This window comes from Chenopodium album, chromosome 11, assembly GCF_948465745.1.
Source record: "Chenopodium album chromosome 11, dcCheAlbu1.1, whole genome shotgun sequence".
NCBI classification, from domain to species: Eukaryota; Viridiplantae; Streptophyta; class Magnoliopsida; order Caryophyllales; family Amaranthaceae; genus Chenopodium; species Chenopodium album.
The window spans coordinates 49,484,178-49,504,553 of record NC_137844.1 but is presented as its reverse complement, the minus strand read 5'-3'; the positions used below and the strand labels follow the sequence as shown (position 1 = coordinate 49,504,553).

Here is a 20,376-nt window from a genome sequence, read left to right as displayed (position 1 = left end):
AAAAAAAAAAAAGCATGCACTGATATTGTGTATTATTTATTACGAAGTATATATCATCAACTTTACACTTAATTCGTCATTTGAGCTAATATATATGGTTTGTTATGTGGATAATATGTATTATTTATTACGAAGTATATATCATCAACTTTACACTTAATTCGTCATTTGAGCTAATATATATGGCTTGTTATGTGGATAATACGAAGTATAAGGGTTACACTATTCAGAAATCATAACTACTACCTCCGTTAAATGTTATGTGCAACTTTGAAATATTTTATATTTCACAAATAATACCCCATAGTTGCACATAACATTTAACGGAGGTTGTATATGTTTTTATTATCTGTAGCACGTGATCACTTTCTAAAGCATGTATGTGCGGTGTTTGTAACTGTCTATACTAATGTAAAAATGTGAATACACGTTCATCTATTGTACCAATAAGTTTCATTTTCATACTTGGTTTCCTCAAATCATAAGCATGGTTAATTGTATTATAAACTGTACGTAATGGACTTAGCACAAGTCAACTTCAAAATAAACTAGGTCCACGTATAGATTCAACATAGTAATAATGAGTAAAGGTTTTTAATCGATTGATTTTATGATGGAACCTACTGATATATTGCACTATTCTAATGAACATAGGTTATGATCATAGGGCATAGTTCAAATATCAATGTAAGTAGGGATGACCCTTTGATTTGGATAATGCGAGATAGAAATTAAATAATTTAAATTGAATATTTATTTTGAGCTAGAAGCTTGACATGAAAAATTGCCACAACTCCAAGCAGGAATCATGTGACTTCATGTAGGGAGTCCAAACGAAGGCTCAACGAGTATGGTGTGAACTTTCTATATTGCACGAAAATGATTTTTTTTTTTTTTTTTTTTTTTTTTTTTGGTGCAAACGAAAATGATATTCTCATATGTCATAGGTAATTAGGTATGAGAAGAAGTATTAAGATGATAACACACGTATAAAGTAGTTAATTAGTATGTTGTCAATCTCTCTCCTAACACGTATTGTTGAGGTATTAACTTATCAAATAACACATTTACACATATGTAAGTATCTCACCGTTGAAATATGAAGAGAAAGTTGCACTTTATAAGACTAAGTAAGAGGCTAGTCTTCCTATTGCTATATGGTTTTGGGATGAGATTTCCTTTGACTTGTGAAATAAACTCTCTTTCTTAGGACTCTTATTGACAGATTCGGCCCAAACCTGCACTTATATTATGTATAAGTGCATTGAAAATTTGTCATTACACACCTATTCTTTAACCCTAAATGGAATACACAAGTCACGATATTGCACAAACTTAATAATTATCAAAGGGCCTTACAAAAACCGTACAACTGTAGATTTTAATAGCATGCGTGAGGAATTTATTTCTTGATTCGCCTCATTAGGGCATAATAGGGCTTAGAGTAGTACGAGTAGCATTCTTGGTTATTGCCTTTTACATCATTGTCCACATAATTTTGGAATGCTTTCACAAATAATAATAAAAGTAAACTTGATAATTCACTCAATTACACTTTTATTAAGAGGAGAGTGCTTACATAAAGTTGCATTAACATTGGGATCCAATTAATAAAAAGCAGAAAAATAAATATAAAGAGTATCCAACGAAATCAGGCCTAAAATCATTGGATAATTTGTGTGTTTGTTTGTTTGTTTGTATATTATATGATGATTATCCAACATCTCATTTTCTCAAGTCAGCTTCCAATCATCTTCAATTAGATGCCTAAAAAACAATTACAAGTAAAATCTAAGAGGCACGCCTACTTTCCTGCTTTTAAGGAGAGATAAGAGACGGGAGAATATGTGGAAAGGCAAAAATCAAAACTTTATTTCCTCCAATCACTTGGGATTGTTTTGCAATACGTGTGAAATTGGAAGACAAGTTCAATCAAGCGAAAAAACGTTATAACAAAGAAATATTTATATAAAGATTACTTTTGTTAGTATTACTCTCTCCTTAATTAGCCCAACCCACATACAAGGTCTCACTTGATAAAATAGGATTAAATTTTAATCTGATTTGAACTTATTTGATTTAATTTGATCACATTTGTAATAATTAAGATGAACTATATATAGTCTTATAGACTCCTTATATATCTCTACGGCTCTACCTACCCAAAAAAAAAAAAAAAAAAAAAAACCTAAATTACTATCCTAAATCTCCTTGAAAGTCGAACCATAATCCCTAGGGTGAAGATGAGTGCATATATATTGGCATGTTGCTAACATATATACTCTGGGTCAAAAAAAAATCATATATACTCGTATGTTCGTATCTTTTATTACCTTATAAGAAATTGTAACGGTTGCTTTTATCTTGTGATCTACCTACAAATCAAATAAAAAAATAACGTCCTTTCTCCCTATATTATCATTCTCGCTTTTATTTTATTTTGTTTTTTTTTTCTAAACAAGGACTTGATCTCATGTCTATTTAAAAGGTGGGAGTGCCTATCGGCCCTACCACATTGTTAGCTACAATGCCAAATCATGTGCTGAAAACGGTAGAAGAAAGCTTACAAAAAGAGGATCCATTGACTATGAATCCACTAGTATTGCATGGCAGCATGGCCACACAAAAAATATGACGTGCAAGGCAAAACGGTAAGACATGCATTTTGAATTGATCCAAAAAATTGAAGTCATGAAAATCTTTACAGTACTAATTATATATAATGCAGTTTCTTTTTACTAACGTTGTGAACTCATTATCATTATTATTAGTCATTGATAATTACAATCACTATGAGGAACGATGATGACTAGTTCCTGAATTTTATTAAGGGCCTATTTGAACTGAACTGAACTGAACTTATTAGAGCTGAACTGAACTGAACTTATTAGAGTTAAACTGAACTGAACTTATTAGAGCTGAATTGAACTGAACTGAATATTTTATAAGAGAAGGAAATTAAGAGCTAAACTGAACTGAATTGAACTAAAATAAATATTTTATAAGAGAAGGAAATTAGGAGTTGAACTGAATTGAACTGAACTTATTAGAGTTGAAGTGAACTGAAAATAATTGTATGAGAACAGGCCTTAAGACCTAGTAATGGTCTAATGGATAGAGCATATGTTAGGGAGTAGGGACTTTGATTTAATTTGGATCGCTCAATTTAAACATCATGAGTTATGATGAAAATGGTTCTACCTTTGTCGGTTTATCAATATCATGTGCCATTTTAAAGCAACACATACATCTAATTTTCATAAGATGGTGTTGTCTTTTAATTACCATGAAAATTAAAGGGATTGAAACAACACATCAACATATATATATGACGGCATAATTAATAAAATATACTAAATTATAATGTCTTATCATCTCGATCTAAATAACTCAAGAATGATTAGTAATTTCTGAGAAATTTAAAATCAAGGTTTTTGTAATCATTTAATATGTGGATAATAGTTGCATATGACACTAATTTAGGGCGGATTTGATCTTGGTCATGGATATACCTTACCAACACTTTATCAACTAATTTAAGTACGCTAGCCAATATGTAATATTTATTGAACAAGTATTGAATGAGAATACTAAGCAAACCAAGAATTGCAAATAAAAGCTATATAATGAATCATAGAAAATCATTTGTATAATATAAAAATTATAAATACTACCTTCGTTAATTTTTAGTTGCAACAAAGAGTAATTCGTGATACATAAAAAAATTCTTTGTTGCAATTAAAAATAAAAACAGTACTTCTATTTTATTTTATTTTATTTTGAATAAAGGTAGTGTACGGGATAATACCGACAACTCACCTATTTGGCCGATAATTGACATTAATTAGCCAGCAATTAAGCGAACCAACTTAGCATCCATAATGGCCGGTTTCTCGGCCACGTGGAAAGCAGCTTGAAACCACGCAGGCACCTGCCACCTATAAGGTCGGTGCGCCACCTGTAAAGTCGGTGCGCCACCTATAAGGGCTGGTGGCACCTGCTTGGTTACTCCCCTATATATACCCAGCCACATTTTCACAATAAGGTACAATCTCTCTCTCTCTCTACACTCTTTCTCTCTCTTCAAACCTTCCTCCTCAGATTACTAACTTTGGCATCGGAGCGGTTATTCCTGGATAACCCCCGGGCTAGATTATCTGTGCTGACTGTGCAGGCATCAAATTGGACAGTAAACCTTTACCAACCCCAAGACATCTCGGTATCGGAACTCACCCGGAACAATTGGCGCTAGAAGGAGGGGAAGTAATTTTTTCTATCGTCCAAAAAAGACCTCCCACAGCCATGGAAGGAAATACCGAAACTACACCCATCCCAGAATCAGAAAATCGGAATTTTGATAGCGGCATCCTGGCCACTGACGCCAACAAGGCCATAAACACCGTACCGGAAATAACGGTGGAGGATGAAACCCACCTTCTTCATAAGGACACTGTAAACGTACCGCTAACACCGAAAGAACTCAGGCTATCCTGGATCCCTTGGGAGAGTTCACTCCGGAAGAGTTAGAGATAACGGCCAAAGTCATGCAGGCAATGTCCCGGAAAAGGAAAGAGGCCGGGATCGCGGCCACGAAGGAACCACAGAGAAGGCCGACACCACCCGTAATCATCAACCTCGAAGATCAGTTCAATCAGGCCGAGCAGCAGCCTCAGCCACGACCACCACCGCGTGAAACGGTGATGCCCTCTGAACGACAGGTTACAAGAACTGCGCAAAGGGGGGAATCAGAATCATACCGACAGGAGGCCAGTAGCGGGCCGCCGAGGCACTTAGCCAGGACCATCATTCGACCAAGGACGTCTCCCTTTACGCAAGAGGTCCTTGATCAGCAAATGGAAAAAATAAAAATGCCGGCATGTACCTATGACGGCAAGGGTGATCCAAAGAGGTATGTAGCGGCCTTTGAAAGCCATATGCTGTTATACACCGATACTGATGCGGTGTGGTGCAAGGTTTTTCCTACAACGTTGGTGGGGGCTGCCTCAGATTGGTTCACTAATCTCCCACCCGGGTCTATCGACTGTTTTGAGACCCTTGTCGAGATGTTCACAAGTCAGTATGTGAGCAACAGTGCAAGACAGAGAACCTCAGGGGAACTCATGTCTATCAGGCAAAGAAGGGACGAATCACTAAGAGATTTCGTTCGGCGTTTCAATAATGAAGCTAATACCATTCCAAAATTACAGCAAGAGATAGCCGTCATGGCTTTGATGAGTGGTCTAGCCGACAGTGATTTTAAGAGATACATGGCGCGGAAATCCTTCCCCAACCTGGGGGTAGCATTCAGCAAAGCTCATGAATATATCAAGAGCGAAGAACTTCTGAAAGCAGGCAACCAGACTGTCTCGGCAGAACCGTCTCGGCGACAAAACACGTATGTACCAGTAGAAACCCCGGTGGAAGGGGTTAGAAGGCAGAACCCACAGAAAGCGAATAGACCTGCCAGAGGTCTGGGACGGTACAATAATTATACTCAACTGAACACACCAAGGGCCGCTATTTATTCAATAAATCAGCAGAAGGAAGATTGGACTCGGCCAGCACCAATGATAACGAAGGGCCGAGATATAAAGAAATATTGCATGTTCCACAAAGACGTCGGCCATTATACTGAAGATTGTATCCAGTTGAAAGAAAACATTGAAGACCTTATTAGAAAGGGACACCTCTCCCAATATCGGTCTCAGGGGGGAACAAGCCGACAACCCGCACCATTGGCCCGGCAAACAGAATATCGGAAACAAGGAGATCCGTCAACACAAGATGATACATACCGTCCAGGTCATGCTGATTCTTACCGGCAAGGTACTACACCTCTTGGACGTAAGATAACCATAAAGGTAATTACCGGAGGGCTCGTGCATGGGGGTTCCGTTAGCGGAGCAAAGAAAAGCTTGTCGGAGTTCAAGCATGTTGTGAATGCTTTAGGAGTGGATGAACGGCCTCGGCCTGCGATGATGCCATGTGTATCATTCTCCGAGGACGATGCAAAGGGTATAGTCTTTCCTCATGACGACCCGTTAGTGTTGATATTGGCAATTAATGGGTGCGACGTCAAGCGCTCGTTGGTAGATGGGGGCAGCTCAGCAAACATTTTGTTCGCAAGAGTGTTTGATGCAATGATGATAGGCCGAAAGTACTTGACGCCGGTGTCGTACCCGGTTATCGGTTTTAACGGGTCAACAGTCAGACCCGAAGGAAGCATAATATTACAGGTCAGAATTGGAGAAGGATCGATGGCACGGGACGTGATGACGGAATTCCTGATTGTAGACGTGCCGTCAGCATACAACGTTATCGTTGGTAGACCATTGATTCATGATGTACAAGCAGTGGTATCGACATATCACCTCACGATGGTTTATGTGTCTAATATCGGCAAAACAGAACGTATCCGAGGCAGCCAGACAATGGCAAGAGAATGCTATGTATCGGCATTAAAGCAACCTGGCCGACAAAGTTCAACGAACTTGCATAATCAGAAAAGGGAACGATCCCCTTCTACCCAAGATTTAGCAATGAGGAATTTTGACACAAGGCCCATAACCATCCCAAGACCGCTGCCGGGAGGAGAAACTATTGATGTTGAATTACAGCCCGGAGTAGCTAATCGTACGGTTAAGATTGGCTCCGATATGGATAGCGATATGCAGTGCCACTTGATTGAACTCCTGAGGGAGAATGCGGATGTTTTCGCGTTCTCGGCCGATGAAATTCCAGGTATTCATCCAGATATAATGGTGCACAAGTTGAATGTTGATAGGCGAGCCAGACCAGTACGACAGAAGAAAAGAAACTTCTCAACAGAAAAAATCGAAGCGATACAAGCAGAAGTGAATAAGTTGTTGGCGGCAGGTTTTATAGAGCCATGCACATATCCAGAATGGTTAGCCAATGTCGTAATGGTTAGAAAACCGTCAGGAAAGTGGAGGATGTGCATTGATTTTACGGATTTAAACAAGGCGTGCCCAAAAGACTGCTATCCATTGTCGAGAATAGATAGATTGGTCGACTCCACCTCAGGCCATGCACTTTTAAGTTTTATGGATGCCTTTTTTGGATATCACCAAGTTAGCCTCTATCAGCCGGATCGAAACAAAGCGGCATTTATCACAGATGCCGGAGTTTATTGCTATAAAGCCATGCCTTTTGGGCTGAGGAATGCGGGAGCAACATACCAAAAACTGGTAGATAAAGTTTTCGCCGACCAAAAAGGGAGAAATGTCGAAGTTTATGTTGACGACTCCATTGTAAAAAGCCGTCTAGTTGCAGATCATATTGAAGACTTAAAGGAGACATTCAATACTCTCCGACAATACCGGATGAAGCTGAATCCCGAGAAGTGTGTGTTCGGAGTCAAGTCCGGAAAGTTCTTGGGCTTCATGGTTAGCGAAAGAGGGATAGATACTAATCCCGACAAAGTTGAAGCCATCCTCAGCCTTCCGCAACCGAGATCAATTAAAGACATACAAAAGTTAACGGGCCGGATGGCGGCGTTGACAAGATTTATCAGCAAATCGGCAGACAAGGCAATACCATTTTTCGTAGTCTTACGTCAAAACAAGACTTTTGTTTGGGGGCCAGAGCAGGTCAAAGCATTAGAAGCCGTTAAGAAACGTCTACGATCATTACCCACAATAGCAAGGCCAGAAATGGGGGAAACACTACAACTTTACATATCGGCATCCCCAAAAACAGTAGCGGCAGTACTATTAGTGGAACGCAAGAAGACGCAGATGCCAATATATTTTGTAAGCCATGTGTTAAATGCCGCAGAACGACGATACCCCCTGGTAGAGAAAACCGCATACGCAGTCGTAATAGCGGAAAGAAAACTAAGACCGTACTTTGACGCACATACCATTGAGATCTTAACAAATCAACCGTTAGAAAAATCTCTGCAAAAGATGGAAACCTCTGGGCGTCTGCTGAAATGGGCGGTTGAATTGTCGGAATATGCGTTGATCTATAAGCCAAGGGTGTCGATTAAGGCGCATGCCTTGTCAGATTTCATAGTCGAGACCTCTTACAATGAAGAGGAGGACGAAATCGGCATCTGGAAAGTGTCCGTTGACGGCTCTTCTGCCGCAACAGGATCCGGGGCCGGTATAATCCTGACTTCCCCACAGGGAGATATATTCGAATATGCAATAAGATTCAAGTTTAAGGCATCCAATAATGAGGCCGAGTACGAAACGGCGCTGGCCGGGGTCCAATTATGCATAGCAGCAGAGGCAAAGAAAGTAGAGCTTTCCACAGATTCGCAGTTAGTAGCAAACCACTTTGATGGAACGTACGAAGCACGTGAGCCGACAATGATGGCCTATCTAGAAAAACTCCGAAACGTAACAACAACACTTGATCAATTTGTGATCAATTTAATACCCCGTGGACAAAACACTGAGGCAGATGCGTTGGCAAAGTTGGCAAGTTCTAGTTTTAATAACTTAGAACGTACAGTGATGGTTGAGGTTCTGGAACAAAAAAGTATAGATGAAAAAGTACAGAAAGAGGTAAATTGCGTAACTCAAAGCCGAGAATGGTATGACGATATTCTGGCATATAAATTGCAGGGTGTGCTTCCGACAAATAAAAGCGAAGCACAAAAGATCAAGAAGGACAGCGTCTGGTTCATTATGTTTCGGGGCATGCTATACAAGAGAGGCTTCTCGCTGCCATTGCGTAGATGTTTAACGGCATATGAATCAGCGAGATTAATAGAAGAAATACACGAGGGCGATTGCGGTAATCATTCAGGCGGCAGGTCAATGTCCTTAGAAGCAATGAAAAGAGGCTATTATTGGCCGACAATGAGCTCGGATACTCTATCCTACGCCAAGAAGTGCGATAAGTGTCAGAAATTTGGTCCAGCAATAAATCAACCACCTAACGACCTATTACCTATCCTCAACCCTATCCCATTCGCCCAATGGGGAATGGATATTATCGGACCTTTTACTTCGGCAACAGGAGGCCGTAAATTTCTGATAGTAGGAATAGACTACTTCACGAAATGGATAGAGGCGGAGCCAGTGGCGAAAATAACTGCTAATGAAGTAAAGAAGTTTATCTGGAAAAACATTTTCACCAGATTTGGGTTGCCGATAGCAATGGTCTTTGATCACGGTTCGCAATTTGACTGTAATCCGGTCAAAGATTTCCTCAGTGTATACAAGGTGAAGTTCGCGTATGCCGCGGTATGCCACCCTCAATCCAATAGCCAAGCTGAAGCCGCTAACAAACAGATACTAACTGCATTAAAAAAGAAGGTTGACGACGCCAAAGGACTTTGGGCAGACTTGGTGCCGGAAATATTATGGGCTAACAGGACGACAACTAAAGAGACGACAGGAGAGTCACCTTTCAATCTGGCGTTCGGCTTGGAGGCCGTCATCCCTGCAGAAGTAGGGTTACCGACATTTCGAATTCAACACTTCTGCGAGGATCAAAATGACTTGCTATTACGACAGCAGTTAGATTTCTTACCGGAAGTAAGGCTAACGGCTTTCATTAAGTCTGCAGCCTATAAGAACAGAATGAGTCAAGCCTACAACAAGCGCGTCAGCCATAGGCCGTTAGAAGATTGAGACCTAGTATTGCGTAGAACAGCTGCAACGGGAAAAGGAAATGCTGATGGTAAATTCACGGCAAACTGGGAAGGTCTGTATCAAATATACGAAACAATACGCCAAGGCTCCTATCGTCTTATGACACTAGAGGGAGCCCAGTTGAAAAATGTTTGGAACGCAGCTGTCCTGAAAAAGTACTATGCTTAGTCCTATGTAATTTGTACTAGTAGTAGCTAAATTTGAAGTTCTTAGATGTCGGCATAACTATTCAATATGTATTTTGTACTTATCCTTTAAAAGGATTACTTTGTACGCAAATTTCATTTTGGCGGAAAGCCGTTAATAAAAACTGCGAAACACTCAGTAATGAAAACGAGGACCATCTGCCCACTTTCGATATGGACATGCAAACGGCCTAGCTAGCCGTAGCAGCCATTCAAGTGCTGAGATGGTTGGATAACTATGCACCTAAAGGTGAGTTGAATAGACGGTCTGATCCACTGTCGTTGCTCAGCCTGCTAAAGGTCGCAACGAAAGAGCCATGCACCTAAAGGTGAGTTGAATAGACGGTTTGATCCACTGTCGTTGCTCAGCCTGCTAAAGGTCGCAACGAAAGAGCACAGATTTGTTAAGGGAAGTAACGGATTTTTTCCAGGCCCATCACGGCTGTAATTTTTCAAGCACAACATTAAGTTTCACGAATAAATGTTAAGACATTTACTCGTCAAAACTGAGGGGCAAGCATGATATGAATAAACAAAATTGGCAGCTAACACAAGCACAAGCCCAATATCACAGACAATAAACAAATTAAACATAGCTACCAAAAAAGAACAGATTATCGTTTACAGCCGATAGTAAAATGAAAAGTTTGCTGATTAAAACATAGTCAGATTGAGGACATACAAAACCAAAACAAGTAGTCCCTTATCGGACATAGCATACAGATATGAGTTTTTTCAAAAGACAAGTAATTAAACAGCTGGATGATGACTGCCCAAAACACTTCAGTTCTTTTTGGGCTCAGACTCCTTCCCTAAACCGTCATCATGAGAAGGAGTAGCAAGAAGGGCGTCATCAAATTCTTCATCAGGAAGGCCGCGAGGATCAAGGTTCTTCATAGTTGCAAGGCTGGGAGGATCATCGAAATAATCCCTCTCGTAGCTAGTAGGAGAAAGATGTCGGTCAGACCCATAAGCATCCTCCACTGCCTGCCATTTGTCCTCGCCCCAGTCCTCGGCTTTACATACGCACCGATGTGCAGCAACCCACCCACCAGTGTAACGGTCAATCAGCTTCTGACAGTAGATATCAGATTTCAGAAATTGGTTCACGGCCCGACGTTTCAGCGCAGGCCTCTCTGACCGTGCCAGCTCAAGGTCCCTCTCTGCCGTTTCCCTCCGAGTCTCCTCGGCCTTCAGCTTCTGTTCCGAATCAGCAATTTTCTTGGACAGAGACTCCTGGTCGACCACTTTGAGCTCTAGCTGATTGATCCGAGACTGCAGGCCTTCAACCTCAATCCGATGAGCTTTGTGCTCCTCATCAGCCTTCTTCAAAACCGCCTCAGCTTTATCGGCCTGCCTCTGATAATGCTAGTACATATGAACAACCTCAACAGCCGAGGTGACAGTCTGCAAAGAGACAGTTTCCACCCTTAACAATAAAAAATAATAATAATATATATACATACAATAAAAAAAAAAGAAGAAGAAAAGAGAAGAGAGAAAAATACCCTCATAAGATTGTTCATCATCTGACCGCAAGGGGCCGTAAACCTACTGCTAGTCCTATCGGCAGGGGTTGGCAAGTCCTTCAACATCCTCCAGCCCAGACTGCCCCCAGATAACGGGTCATCTGCATAAATGGATTCACCTCTGTTAACGTTCAGCTGAGGACGCCAAGCCTCACTAGCATTGCCGACAGGGAAGTCCAGAAGTTCGTCAGCAATTTCTTGAGGAACCTTCACATGTGGAACCTCAATGAAGTCTGGAACCGGCGCGGGCACAAAAGCGTTATGAATACCAGCTGTTGAGAGGCCGATTAGGACGTGGGGAGCCCCCTTAGAAACAGGAATGATCCTTTCAGCTTGAACTTGGGTATCAGCCCCTTGAATTTCTTTCCCAGAGTCGTCAATTTCAATATCCTCTAAGTTTACGACGTCCGGGGCAGCAGAAGACTCCTTTCGGCCAGTAGCTGAGGTTGTTCTCTGCTTTTTCGACTGATCATGATCAGAAGCCGAGTTAGCTCTCTTCGACCTTACGGTACCTCCACCTCGTCTAAGTGGGAGACTGGTAGCCCCAGTAGGTCTTGATTGAGAATGGGCTGTCATATCTCGCTTACTTCTTTGACGGCCTTTCTGGGCTCTGGTAGCAAATTTAGGAAGAGTGTCGAGTTTTCCCTTAGGGTTAGGTGGACACTGCTGCTTAACACGGCCGTCAGGACGAAGCCCTAATTTAGCGTTATCTAACTTATCAGGACCTGTTTTTTAATAAAAAATGTATGAATACAGTTAACGAAAAGCTACAACGGCGAAAAGTTCCAACGTAATAAACACTAGTCAAAATCGAAACAATGTATAATGAGCAAATATACTAACGGTCGCAGATACTCAACAATAAATTAAATATTACAAGAGGCCAAATAATGCACGAGAACGAGCTGGTATAAAGGATAATTAACACAAACTTAAAAACAATGGCTAAATTCATACCATATTCATCAGTATGGCAGAGACCAACATGAGACAGGGGAGCGTTGCCCAGAATATAGTTACAATTGGGCAGCCACTCCCTTGGAACGGCCTTTACTTTCCTACCCTCATTTATATAAAGACAATCGAAAAACCGAAAGGCTTTTCGTTCAAGAACGCCTAACTTTCTATCTCTAAGGGTGTCAAACCAAGTATGAGGAAGGTGGAAGGTCTTCCGTAACCCAAAGTTATCAGGAACCTTCACGAAATAGAATTGATTTTGCCATTTTTTACAGCTGGTCATTTTCGGCCATACTGTAATCTTACCGGTAGTAGTAAGAAGAGACCACCAGCCTGGAGATTGACTGTCTTTTTTCAATCGATGAATTTTGCGAAACAAATTCAAAGTTAGTGGAAAGTCCATATAAATCATAGTCCAGACCAAGGCTACAACATTGCGAACCGCTGTCGGAGTTAGCTGCGCAATACAGACATTCCAAGCTTTAAAGATCTTTTCTATGAAGGGATGAAGCGGAAAACGAAGACCAAACTCGAAATGCTTAGCATATACCGCAATATGTCCCGCCGGACAATCAAAAACGTTGTTGCCGGAAGAAGGCAGAGTAAGCACATAGTCATCGGGTAACCTGAAGAATCTCCTACCGACACCGCAGTAATTCTTCTCAATAGCAGTCTCCAACCACTTATCATCATCTTCTGAATTATACGCTTCATCCAATCGCTCCTCGGCAATAATTTGTTCGCCGACATTGATGTCTTCGTTTATTTCAGAATCGGTCTTCTCTTCATCAGAGCCATTACCTTCAACCTGTTCTCCGCTACCATCAACCTCATCACCTGAGTTTTCACTCTTCTCGGAAGTTGTGCTACGCTCAGTAGACTCCACATCCTCATCAGGGATGTCGGCTGTTTCATCTTCGTATTCTACCAAAGGCTCCTTGCCTGGACGCCTCACTGAACTCTCACCTTGGCTAGGATCATGGCTGGGACGTTTAGTTCTCGGCATTTTGACTCTTTCGACACCAATTTTACCAAGATTAGAACCGTATTCGTCGAGGAAGATGTATGAGTCAACGTCCTCAATAACACTGACAGACTCAAGTTCAAGAAGATCAATATCTTCTAATATACCAGGATTAACAGACCGAGAAGATTTTTTAGCTTCCTTTTCTGATGCTGAGGACAAGGGTACAAACGGGTCAGCCTCACAGGCCTCACCCGTAATAGAATTTTTTATAGACTTACGCATAACCAACTCAACAAATGCAGAAACATCAAAACCCACTACATACAAGTCACAAACATCGAACAAATAAATTAAAAAGAGAAATTCAGAGTATTTTTTACCTCTACACGAAGCGAAGAACTTCGACGAATCGCAAAAACAAGAGGGAGCAACCAAGTCTTGAAGCGACTGAAATCCGTCCACCAGAGTATAAAACCAGAAGTATCTTCGCACTAGAAATCAAGCGGAATAGCAAACAAGACCTATGTTTGGGAATTTCTTGAGAAATTTTTTGGGAATTTTTTGAGAAATCCTTTGCAAAACTTGAGAGGAAATAAAGGAACTGTTCGTGTTCCTTATTTATACCCCCAGTGAACAGTATTTTGATATGACGTTTGGTGCATGAAATCCAACGGCGGAGATAAGAGCACCTCTTCATCAAGAAACGCTCGACGATTGACACGTGCCCCACTACTTTTTACTTATTTTCAATTTTTCCCGCCCATAACAATGTCCAAACAGGAGCATGACTAAGGTTAAATAACTATCGGTACTTTGCTCACTTGGGGGACAAATCGGAGATTTTTAAATCTCCTACAGTTATTTTATATTGAGCAAAGCACTGTCGGTACTTTGCTCACTTGGGGGACAAATCGGAGATTTTTAAATCTCCTACAGTTATTTTATATTGAGCAAAGCACTGTCGGTACTTTGCTCACTTGGGGGACAAATCGGAGATTTTTAAATCTCCTACAGTTATTTTATATTGAGCAAAGCACTGTCGGTACTTTGCTCACTTGGGGGACAAATCGGAGATTTTTAAATCTCCTACAGTTATTTTATATTGAGCAAAGCACTGTCGGTACTTTGCTCACTTTGGAGACAAATCGGAGATTTTTAAATCTCCTACATCTATTTTATATTGGAATTTTTGCTGGGCCACATAACTCATTCGAACTCATAAAGTGCGAACGATGACTTTTTGTCAACGTCCCCACTTGGGGGGCTAGTTGTACGGGATAATACCGACAACTCACCTATTTGGCCGATAATTGACATTAATTAGCCAGCAATTAAGCGAACCAACTTAGCATCCATAATGGCCGGTTTCTCGGCCACGTGGAAAGCAGCTTGAAACCACGCAGGCACCTGCCACCTATAAGGTCGGTGCGCCACCTGTAAAGTCGGTGCGCCACCTATAAGGGCTGGTGGCACCTGCTTGGTTACTCCCCTATATATACCCAGCCACATTTTCACAATAAGGTACAATCTCTCTCTCTCTCTCTTCAAACCTTCCTCCTCAGATTACTAACTTTGGCATCGGAGCGGTTATTCCTGGATAACCCCCGGGCTAGATTATCTGTGCTGATTGTGCAGGCATCAAATTGGACGGTAAACCTTTACCAACCCCAAGACATCTTGGTATCGGAACTCACCCGGAACAGGTAGCACTTTAATTTAATCTCATATTTTGTATTATATTAATATGACGCTTTCATACCTCATGCCAAACTTTATAATATAAGCAATCTTGTAAGAGATTTGAATGATAATTATCTAAATTAGTACTTCGTATAAGTATAACAGAAAGTGTTTGAAGATCTATAAAAAGGCAAAAGCATGCACTCAGTTGACCAGAACATTGCACTTTTTAACTTTGGGGATTCAGCTAATATAGATTTCACGAGTCAAATAAACCACTTTTTTTTAATTTATTTTATTTGAAGAAAAAAGTTATAGTGGATGAACAATATCATAAGTAGTCATCCATCTCCCATTTTTTTTTTAAACCTCCCATGGATCTGAATCTTTGAATGAATTTTGTAATAAGTTGCTATATTACATGAAGAATATACAACTTATGTCATATAATTATCAAAATAAAAATAATTCTAGTTATCGGAATCCCTTTTAAATTAATAAACACCTACCATGAACCAAATAGAAAGGTCAGGTACTGAAAAAATAGACAAAAATAGAGTAATACTCTGATCCGTATATAGCTAGACGAAAAGTCCCATATTAAAAGAATTAAGGAAGAGTTGTAGCCCTATTCTAGATGGAATGATATTATAAATTTTAATTGATTAAGCAGCTGGTTAATGAATGAATTTTGTTTTACAAAAAAATCAACAAAAAAACCTAAATTGAGCTTAACTTCACAAAATTGGCTGAGGATAACTCTAAGAAATGATATGATAGAACAAGAGTATAGACAAAAAAAGAACATGATTTAATTCTCGAGTCATGTTTGGAGGTGTGTGGTCAATTCAATGACGGAGTCATTAATTAATAAGGTGCATGAAATGCCAATGGACATCCCTATATAATTTTGTTCTATCTCTTAAAAAATTACCTATACAATGTAAATAAATTATACAAGTATGTATTTGACACTCCATGCATGGTCATAAAAATTGACCCCCATCTTCAAAACCATCATAACTCCATTTGCCACATGTAAAATGTGGCCATGTGGGCGATATATGTTTCAAAACTCACTTCATTTTAAGGGGCCAATGATCATATGTATCCATAAAAACTTAAAGGCATGATGAGGAGTGAACAATTTGTATAGCACATTTTAACTTCGACCATTGACCCCCACCTTATTTCAAGTGGAGAAGGCTGGAGCGCATGAGCTTCGCAAATCTATGAAAAAGCATTATTTGTTACACCTTTTATAAGCTCTAATAATACTTGGGTAAGTTTTTCACCGTTTATTTACCCCCACAATATATAAGTCAATAAGTGTTACAATGGTACAATATTATTGTACCCTACACATTTATATATATATATATATATATATATATATATATATATATATATAAGAACCCTTTCTTATGTAAGAACACTTTATTTTCTAAACTTTTTCCTACGTTCTAATTTTTTTCAGCTTATATTCTAAAGTTTTTCCTATATTCTAAATTTTTTCTACTTATGTTCCAAATTATTTCCTATTCCGTATGTTCTAATTTTTTTTTAAGCTTATGTTCTAAATTTGTTCCTATGTTCTAAATTTTTTCAGCTTATGTTTTAAATTTTTTCCTATGTTCTAAATTATTTTTTCAGCTTATGTTATAAATTTTTTTCCTGTGCTATAAATTATTTTTTCAATTTATGTTCTAATTATTTTTCTTATGTTCTAAATTTTTGTTCACTTATGTTCTAAATTTTTGCTATCTTTTAAATTTTTTCGGCTTATGTTCTAAAAATTTTCCATGTTCTAAATTTTTTTTTCTATGTTCTAAACGTGAACTCCTCAAAATTATAGAAATGTCATTACTAAAGGATCATTTTAGATGGTTAGATCAAAACTAATAAAGGGCTGAGATTAGTTCTTATATAAGATTGAGTTCTTATATAGAGGGGGGTTCTTATATGAGCCTTCCTCTATAATGAATGATACTTGTATGTTTCAAGATATTTGATATATAAGGTAACAGATAGTTAAGTAAAATCTTGTTAAGTTCAAATGTTCAATTTAATGTATTTTTTATAATATCAACTTGTTAGGGTTTGCAACTATCGTTGTAATTTCTACTCCTTTCTATGCGACTTGCAACATAATTCCTAGGTAAATAGAGAAGATACATGTACAACTTATCAAGATTTTGATGATCTGACTCACTCCTCTTACTAGTGTTCTTTAAGTAACGACAAAAAAAATACAAAAACATGGATCATGCATATCTTTGGATGGATCTACAAGAACGAAAAACTAAACAAAATGAGGTAAGTGCAAGGGTAAAAGTGATGAAAAGATACGAATCTATATGTAATAATAGGTGGGCCGTTATTTTCTTGTGTATCTATCTTTTGATCACTTTCTATGCAAGAGTGATCACCATTACTATTACTTTGGCCCATGCAAGATAATCTTAGCAAATCGAGCCAAAATTTTAAAGACAAAGTATTGATATTATGGTCTTGGAAAATTAGGATGTTTGTAAATTACTCCATACAAGTATGTATATATCCATGAAAAAGAAAAAAAAAATATGTTATAGTTTTTTATTTTAAACTTGCATCATCGTGTCGAATCAATTGACAGTCTGACACCCCATACAACTAAGTAGCTTCCTGGCATTTAATTCTTCTTGAATGCGGATAAATATGAAACTGTTGCTTCCATGACAGAATATGCCTATAAATCATTTGGAATGTAGACTTTTTATAGCATAAACATATCTATCATTTTCATGCCTTACATAGCTTAGCAAATAGTACGACTTAGTGGTTGAAGTGTCACTTAGATTTTCTTATGATGAGATTGACTGCTTTTAATACCTTTTTTCATTATCCAAATTGGCTTTTTTACTAATGCATGCTCCGGATAAAGGGGGGAGTTACTGTTTCTAAGAATGCCAATCAATGTAAAGATGCTTAAAAAAATAAAGTGATCGTGATTACTTGATCCCCTTCCTTAGAAAGAAGGTCAAAACATGCTGCTTATGGAGGCAATGGATTCATTTCACTAGCTCCATTAGTTTGTTATATATAATTAATGGAGGTAGTATATGTTTGTGTTTTTTAATTACTGTCTGGCTGCGAGCGTGTAACTGGTGTAATATTAATAAGTTAACACGAACCTATATTACAAGAGAGTTTAACTACATATAAACTTAAAAATATGATAAATCATACGACGGTTGTTGTAATGATCCAATGATAAAGGGTCATGTATGAATATTGAATTATGTAACAGGTAGCACGTAGCTTTGGATACAAAACTAGCCACTCCATGAAACAGGCTACAAACAATTGTTTTAATAAGCTCCAAGTTGTCTTATTAGCTACACATGCACATTATTTTTTAGCTTAGTTGTATTAGCTAATTGTCTAATAATCATAATAATGTTAGCTCTCATAAATTAGCCCGCTGCATTTGAATCAATATATAATTTTTTAATTAAAAGTGGTAAGTGGTTGTTAAATCACATTAATTTTTAGGTCGATTTTAAGTTAGCTTGTTATTGGTTCAATTTAATGACTCAATACTATAAGATAACCCTAAATTCAAGTTTAGTTTTGATGAAAAAAGGAAAAATGCTTGCTTTCAAGTATATCCCTATTCATTGTGGCCTTGTGGGCCGAGGTTTATATGGAGTTTGATCCTTAACCTACTTTTCAACCTGAAAGACTTCGCAAATACTAGATTGATTTGAACGGATGATCTGAATTTGGTTAAATATATGGAATGCTATATATATGCTTTTAGTTTGAGAGTGATCGAGGAGTGGTATAATAGCTCAAGTGATTAAAGCTTCCTTCCCAATTTTAGGAGATTATGGAATCGATTCTCATCACCAGTCATTATGGCTCTCTAAACAAGTTGACAGTTATTCATGATTAATGTTTATACTCTATCACATCCTCTTATGTGAGAACCCTTTGAATGAACTAATGTGAATTCAATATGAGCCTTCCCATACTCATCGGTGCTTGAAAGTAAGAGGGATGAATGAGATTTGAATTTGGGATCTTCTTGTCACATTGACTTTTGGTGATTACGTATCATGTTAAAAGACCAACTCAACAAAAATCTTAAGCTAATTATTGTATCTTAAAATTAGTTTTATACACAATCGATCACAAACAAATAAAAAATCTACTACTTCTCAGAAAAAAAATTTCTTCCTATGTTTTTTTATGTTTAGTGCAATTCCAACTTAAAGCATGCATGATTCTTCCTATCTTAAATCAATGATATGACTACATGCCATTTAAAAAGACTACTAATTGAGTAGCTTCTCAAAAGTCAAACCCTTTTCTTTTAAAAGATCTTCATACTTAAAGAACCCTAACACCTAAAGATTGTTGGAAGTTCTTGAAGTAAAAAGAAAGAAAGTTACAGTATTTACTCTTTTGAATGTTGGGATTTAATGGCTATTGGAATCCCTTGATTTTAGCTTCCTCTTATTGCTAATTAATGGGCATTATTGCTGATTAATGTTGTTGATTAAAAGGCTAGCTCTTATGAGGGATTAATGGGTGGATGTTACACCACTTGATTGGTGAGTGTTTCCCCTTTAATTGCTGGTCTTTGCCTCCTTCATTCCTTAGCTTTATAAAATCAACCTTATTCACCTCCGAAATATATAATAAAAATATCAGCTATCTCTTTCACCCTCTCAAAATTTATCCCTTCAGTTTTTGGGCAAGTATTCTGGTTCCAGTCGGGTTTGTGAGTGCACACAAATTTCGGCGCCGTGCTTATCCTGGTGGGCGACCACTTGATATCTATTGCACCAGGATAGCGCGGAATCGTCTTTTAGGTCAGTGGTTATCCACGTCGCGGAAATTGTCAATTTAGTCTACACAACATTGAGATAAGTATATTCGTTTAATTTGCTTATATACTAACAATCTAGAAAACAAATTATTGCTTCCAAATATTTGATATGTCGAACTAGATTTTCTTGATACAAAGATTTGTGATTGTTGCATATTATTTAGAATAGTTTGTTTTTGGGGGAAGCAATTTTATGTTGCGTATGTTGTTAGACCAATGAAGGGGTGTCACTCACGGTGAGAAGGGCTATAATGTATATTTGTTATGAAAAGGTTGAGATGTTAAGTTGCCGTTCTCGACTATTTGTATTCTTCACTATTCTAGCATTCCTAGTAATAGAAATTTAGTTTAGTTTATTGCTGGGCTTCTTTACATGAGTAATACATGCACATATTTTTTGATTCTATTTTGTTTTCTTTTATTTGATATCATATCATGCTTCTATATCCAATGATTTTTTGAGTAGTCTTTTACTCTTTTATTGCGACTGCGGCATGCGATTGGTGCATATATTGGAATATGAATTTTGTATCGTCAGCCGAGTGTTCTAGCT

General features: G+C 38.4%; 1 protein-coding gene across 1 annotated transcript; it reads left to right on the top strand.

The window, feature by feature from the left end:
* The first annotated feature begins 4,544 nt into the window (after nucleotides 1-4,544).
* Nucleotides 4,545-9,608, top strand: LOC145566757 (uncharacterized). The gene has a single exon (XM_081626075.1). The coding sequence runs from the start codon at nucleotides 4,545-4,547 to the stop codon at nucleotides 9,606-9,608; it is 5,064 nt and encodes a 1,687-aa protein (XP_081482201.1).
* The last annotated feature ends 10,768 nt before the right edge of the window (nucleotides 9,609-20,376 follow it).

Excerpts from the sequence above, each read along its gene's own strand:
- LOC145566757 (XM_081626075.1), top strand. The coding sequence starts at position 4,545 with ATGCAGGCAATGTCCCGGAAAAGGAAAGAGGCCGGGATCGCGGCCACG.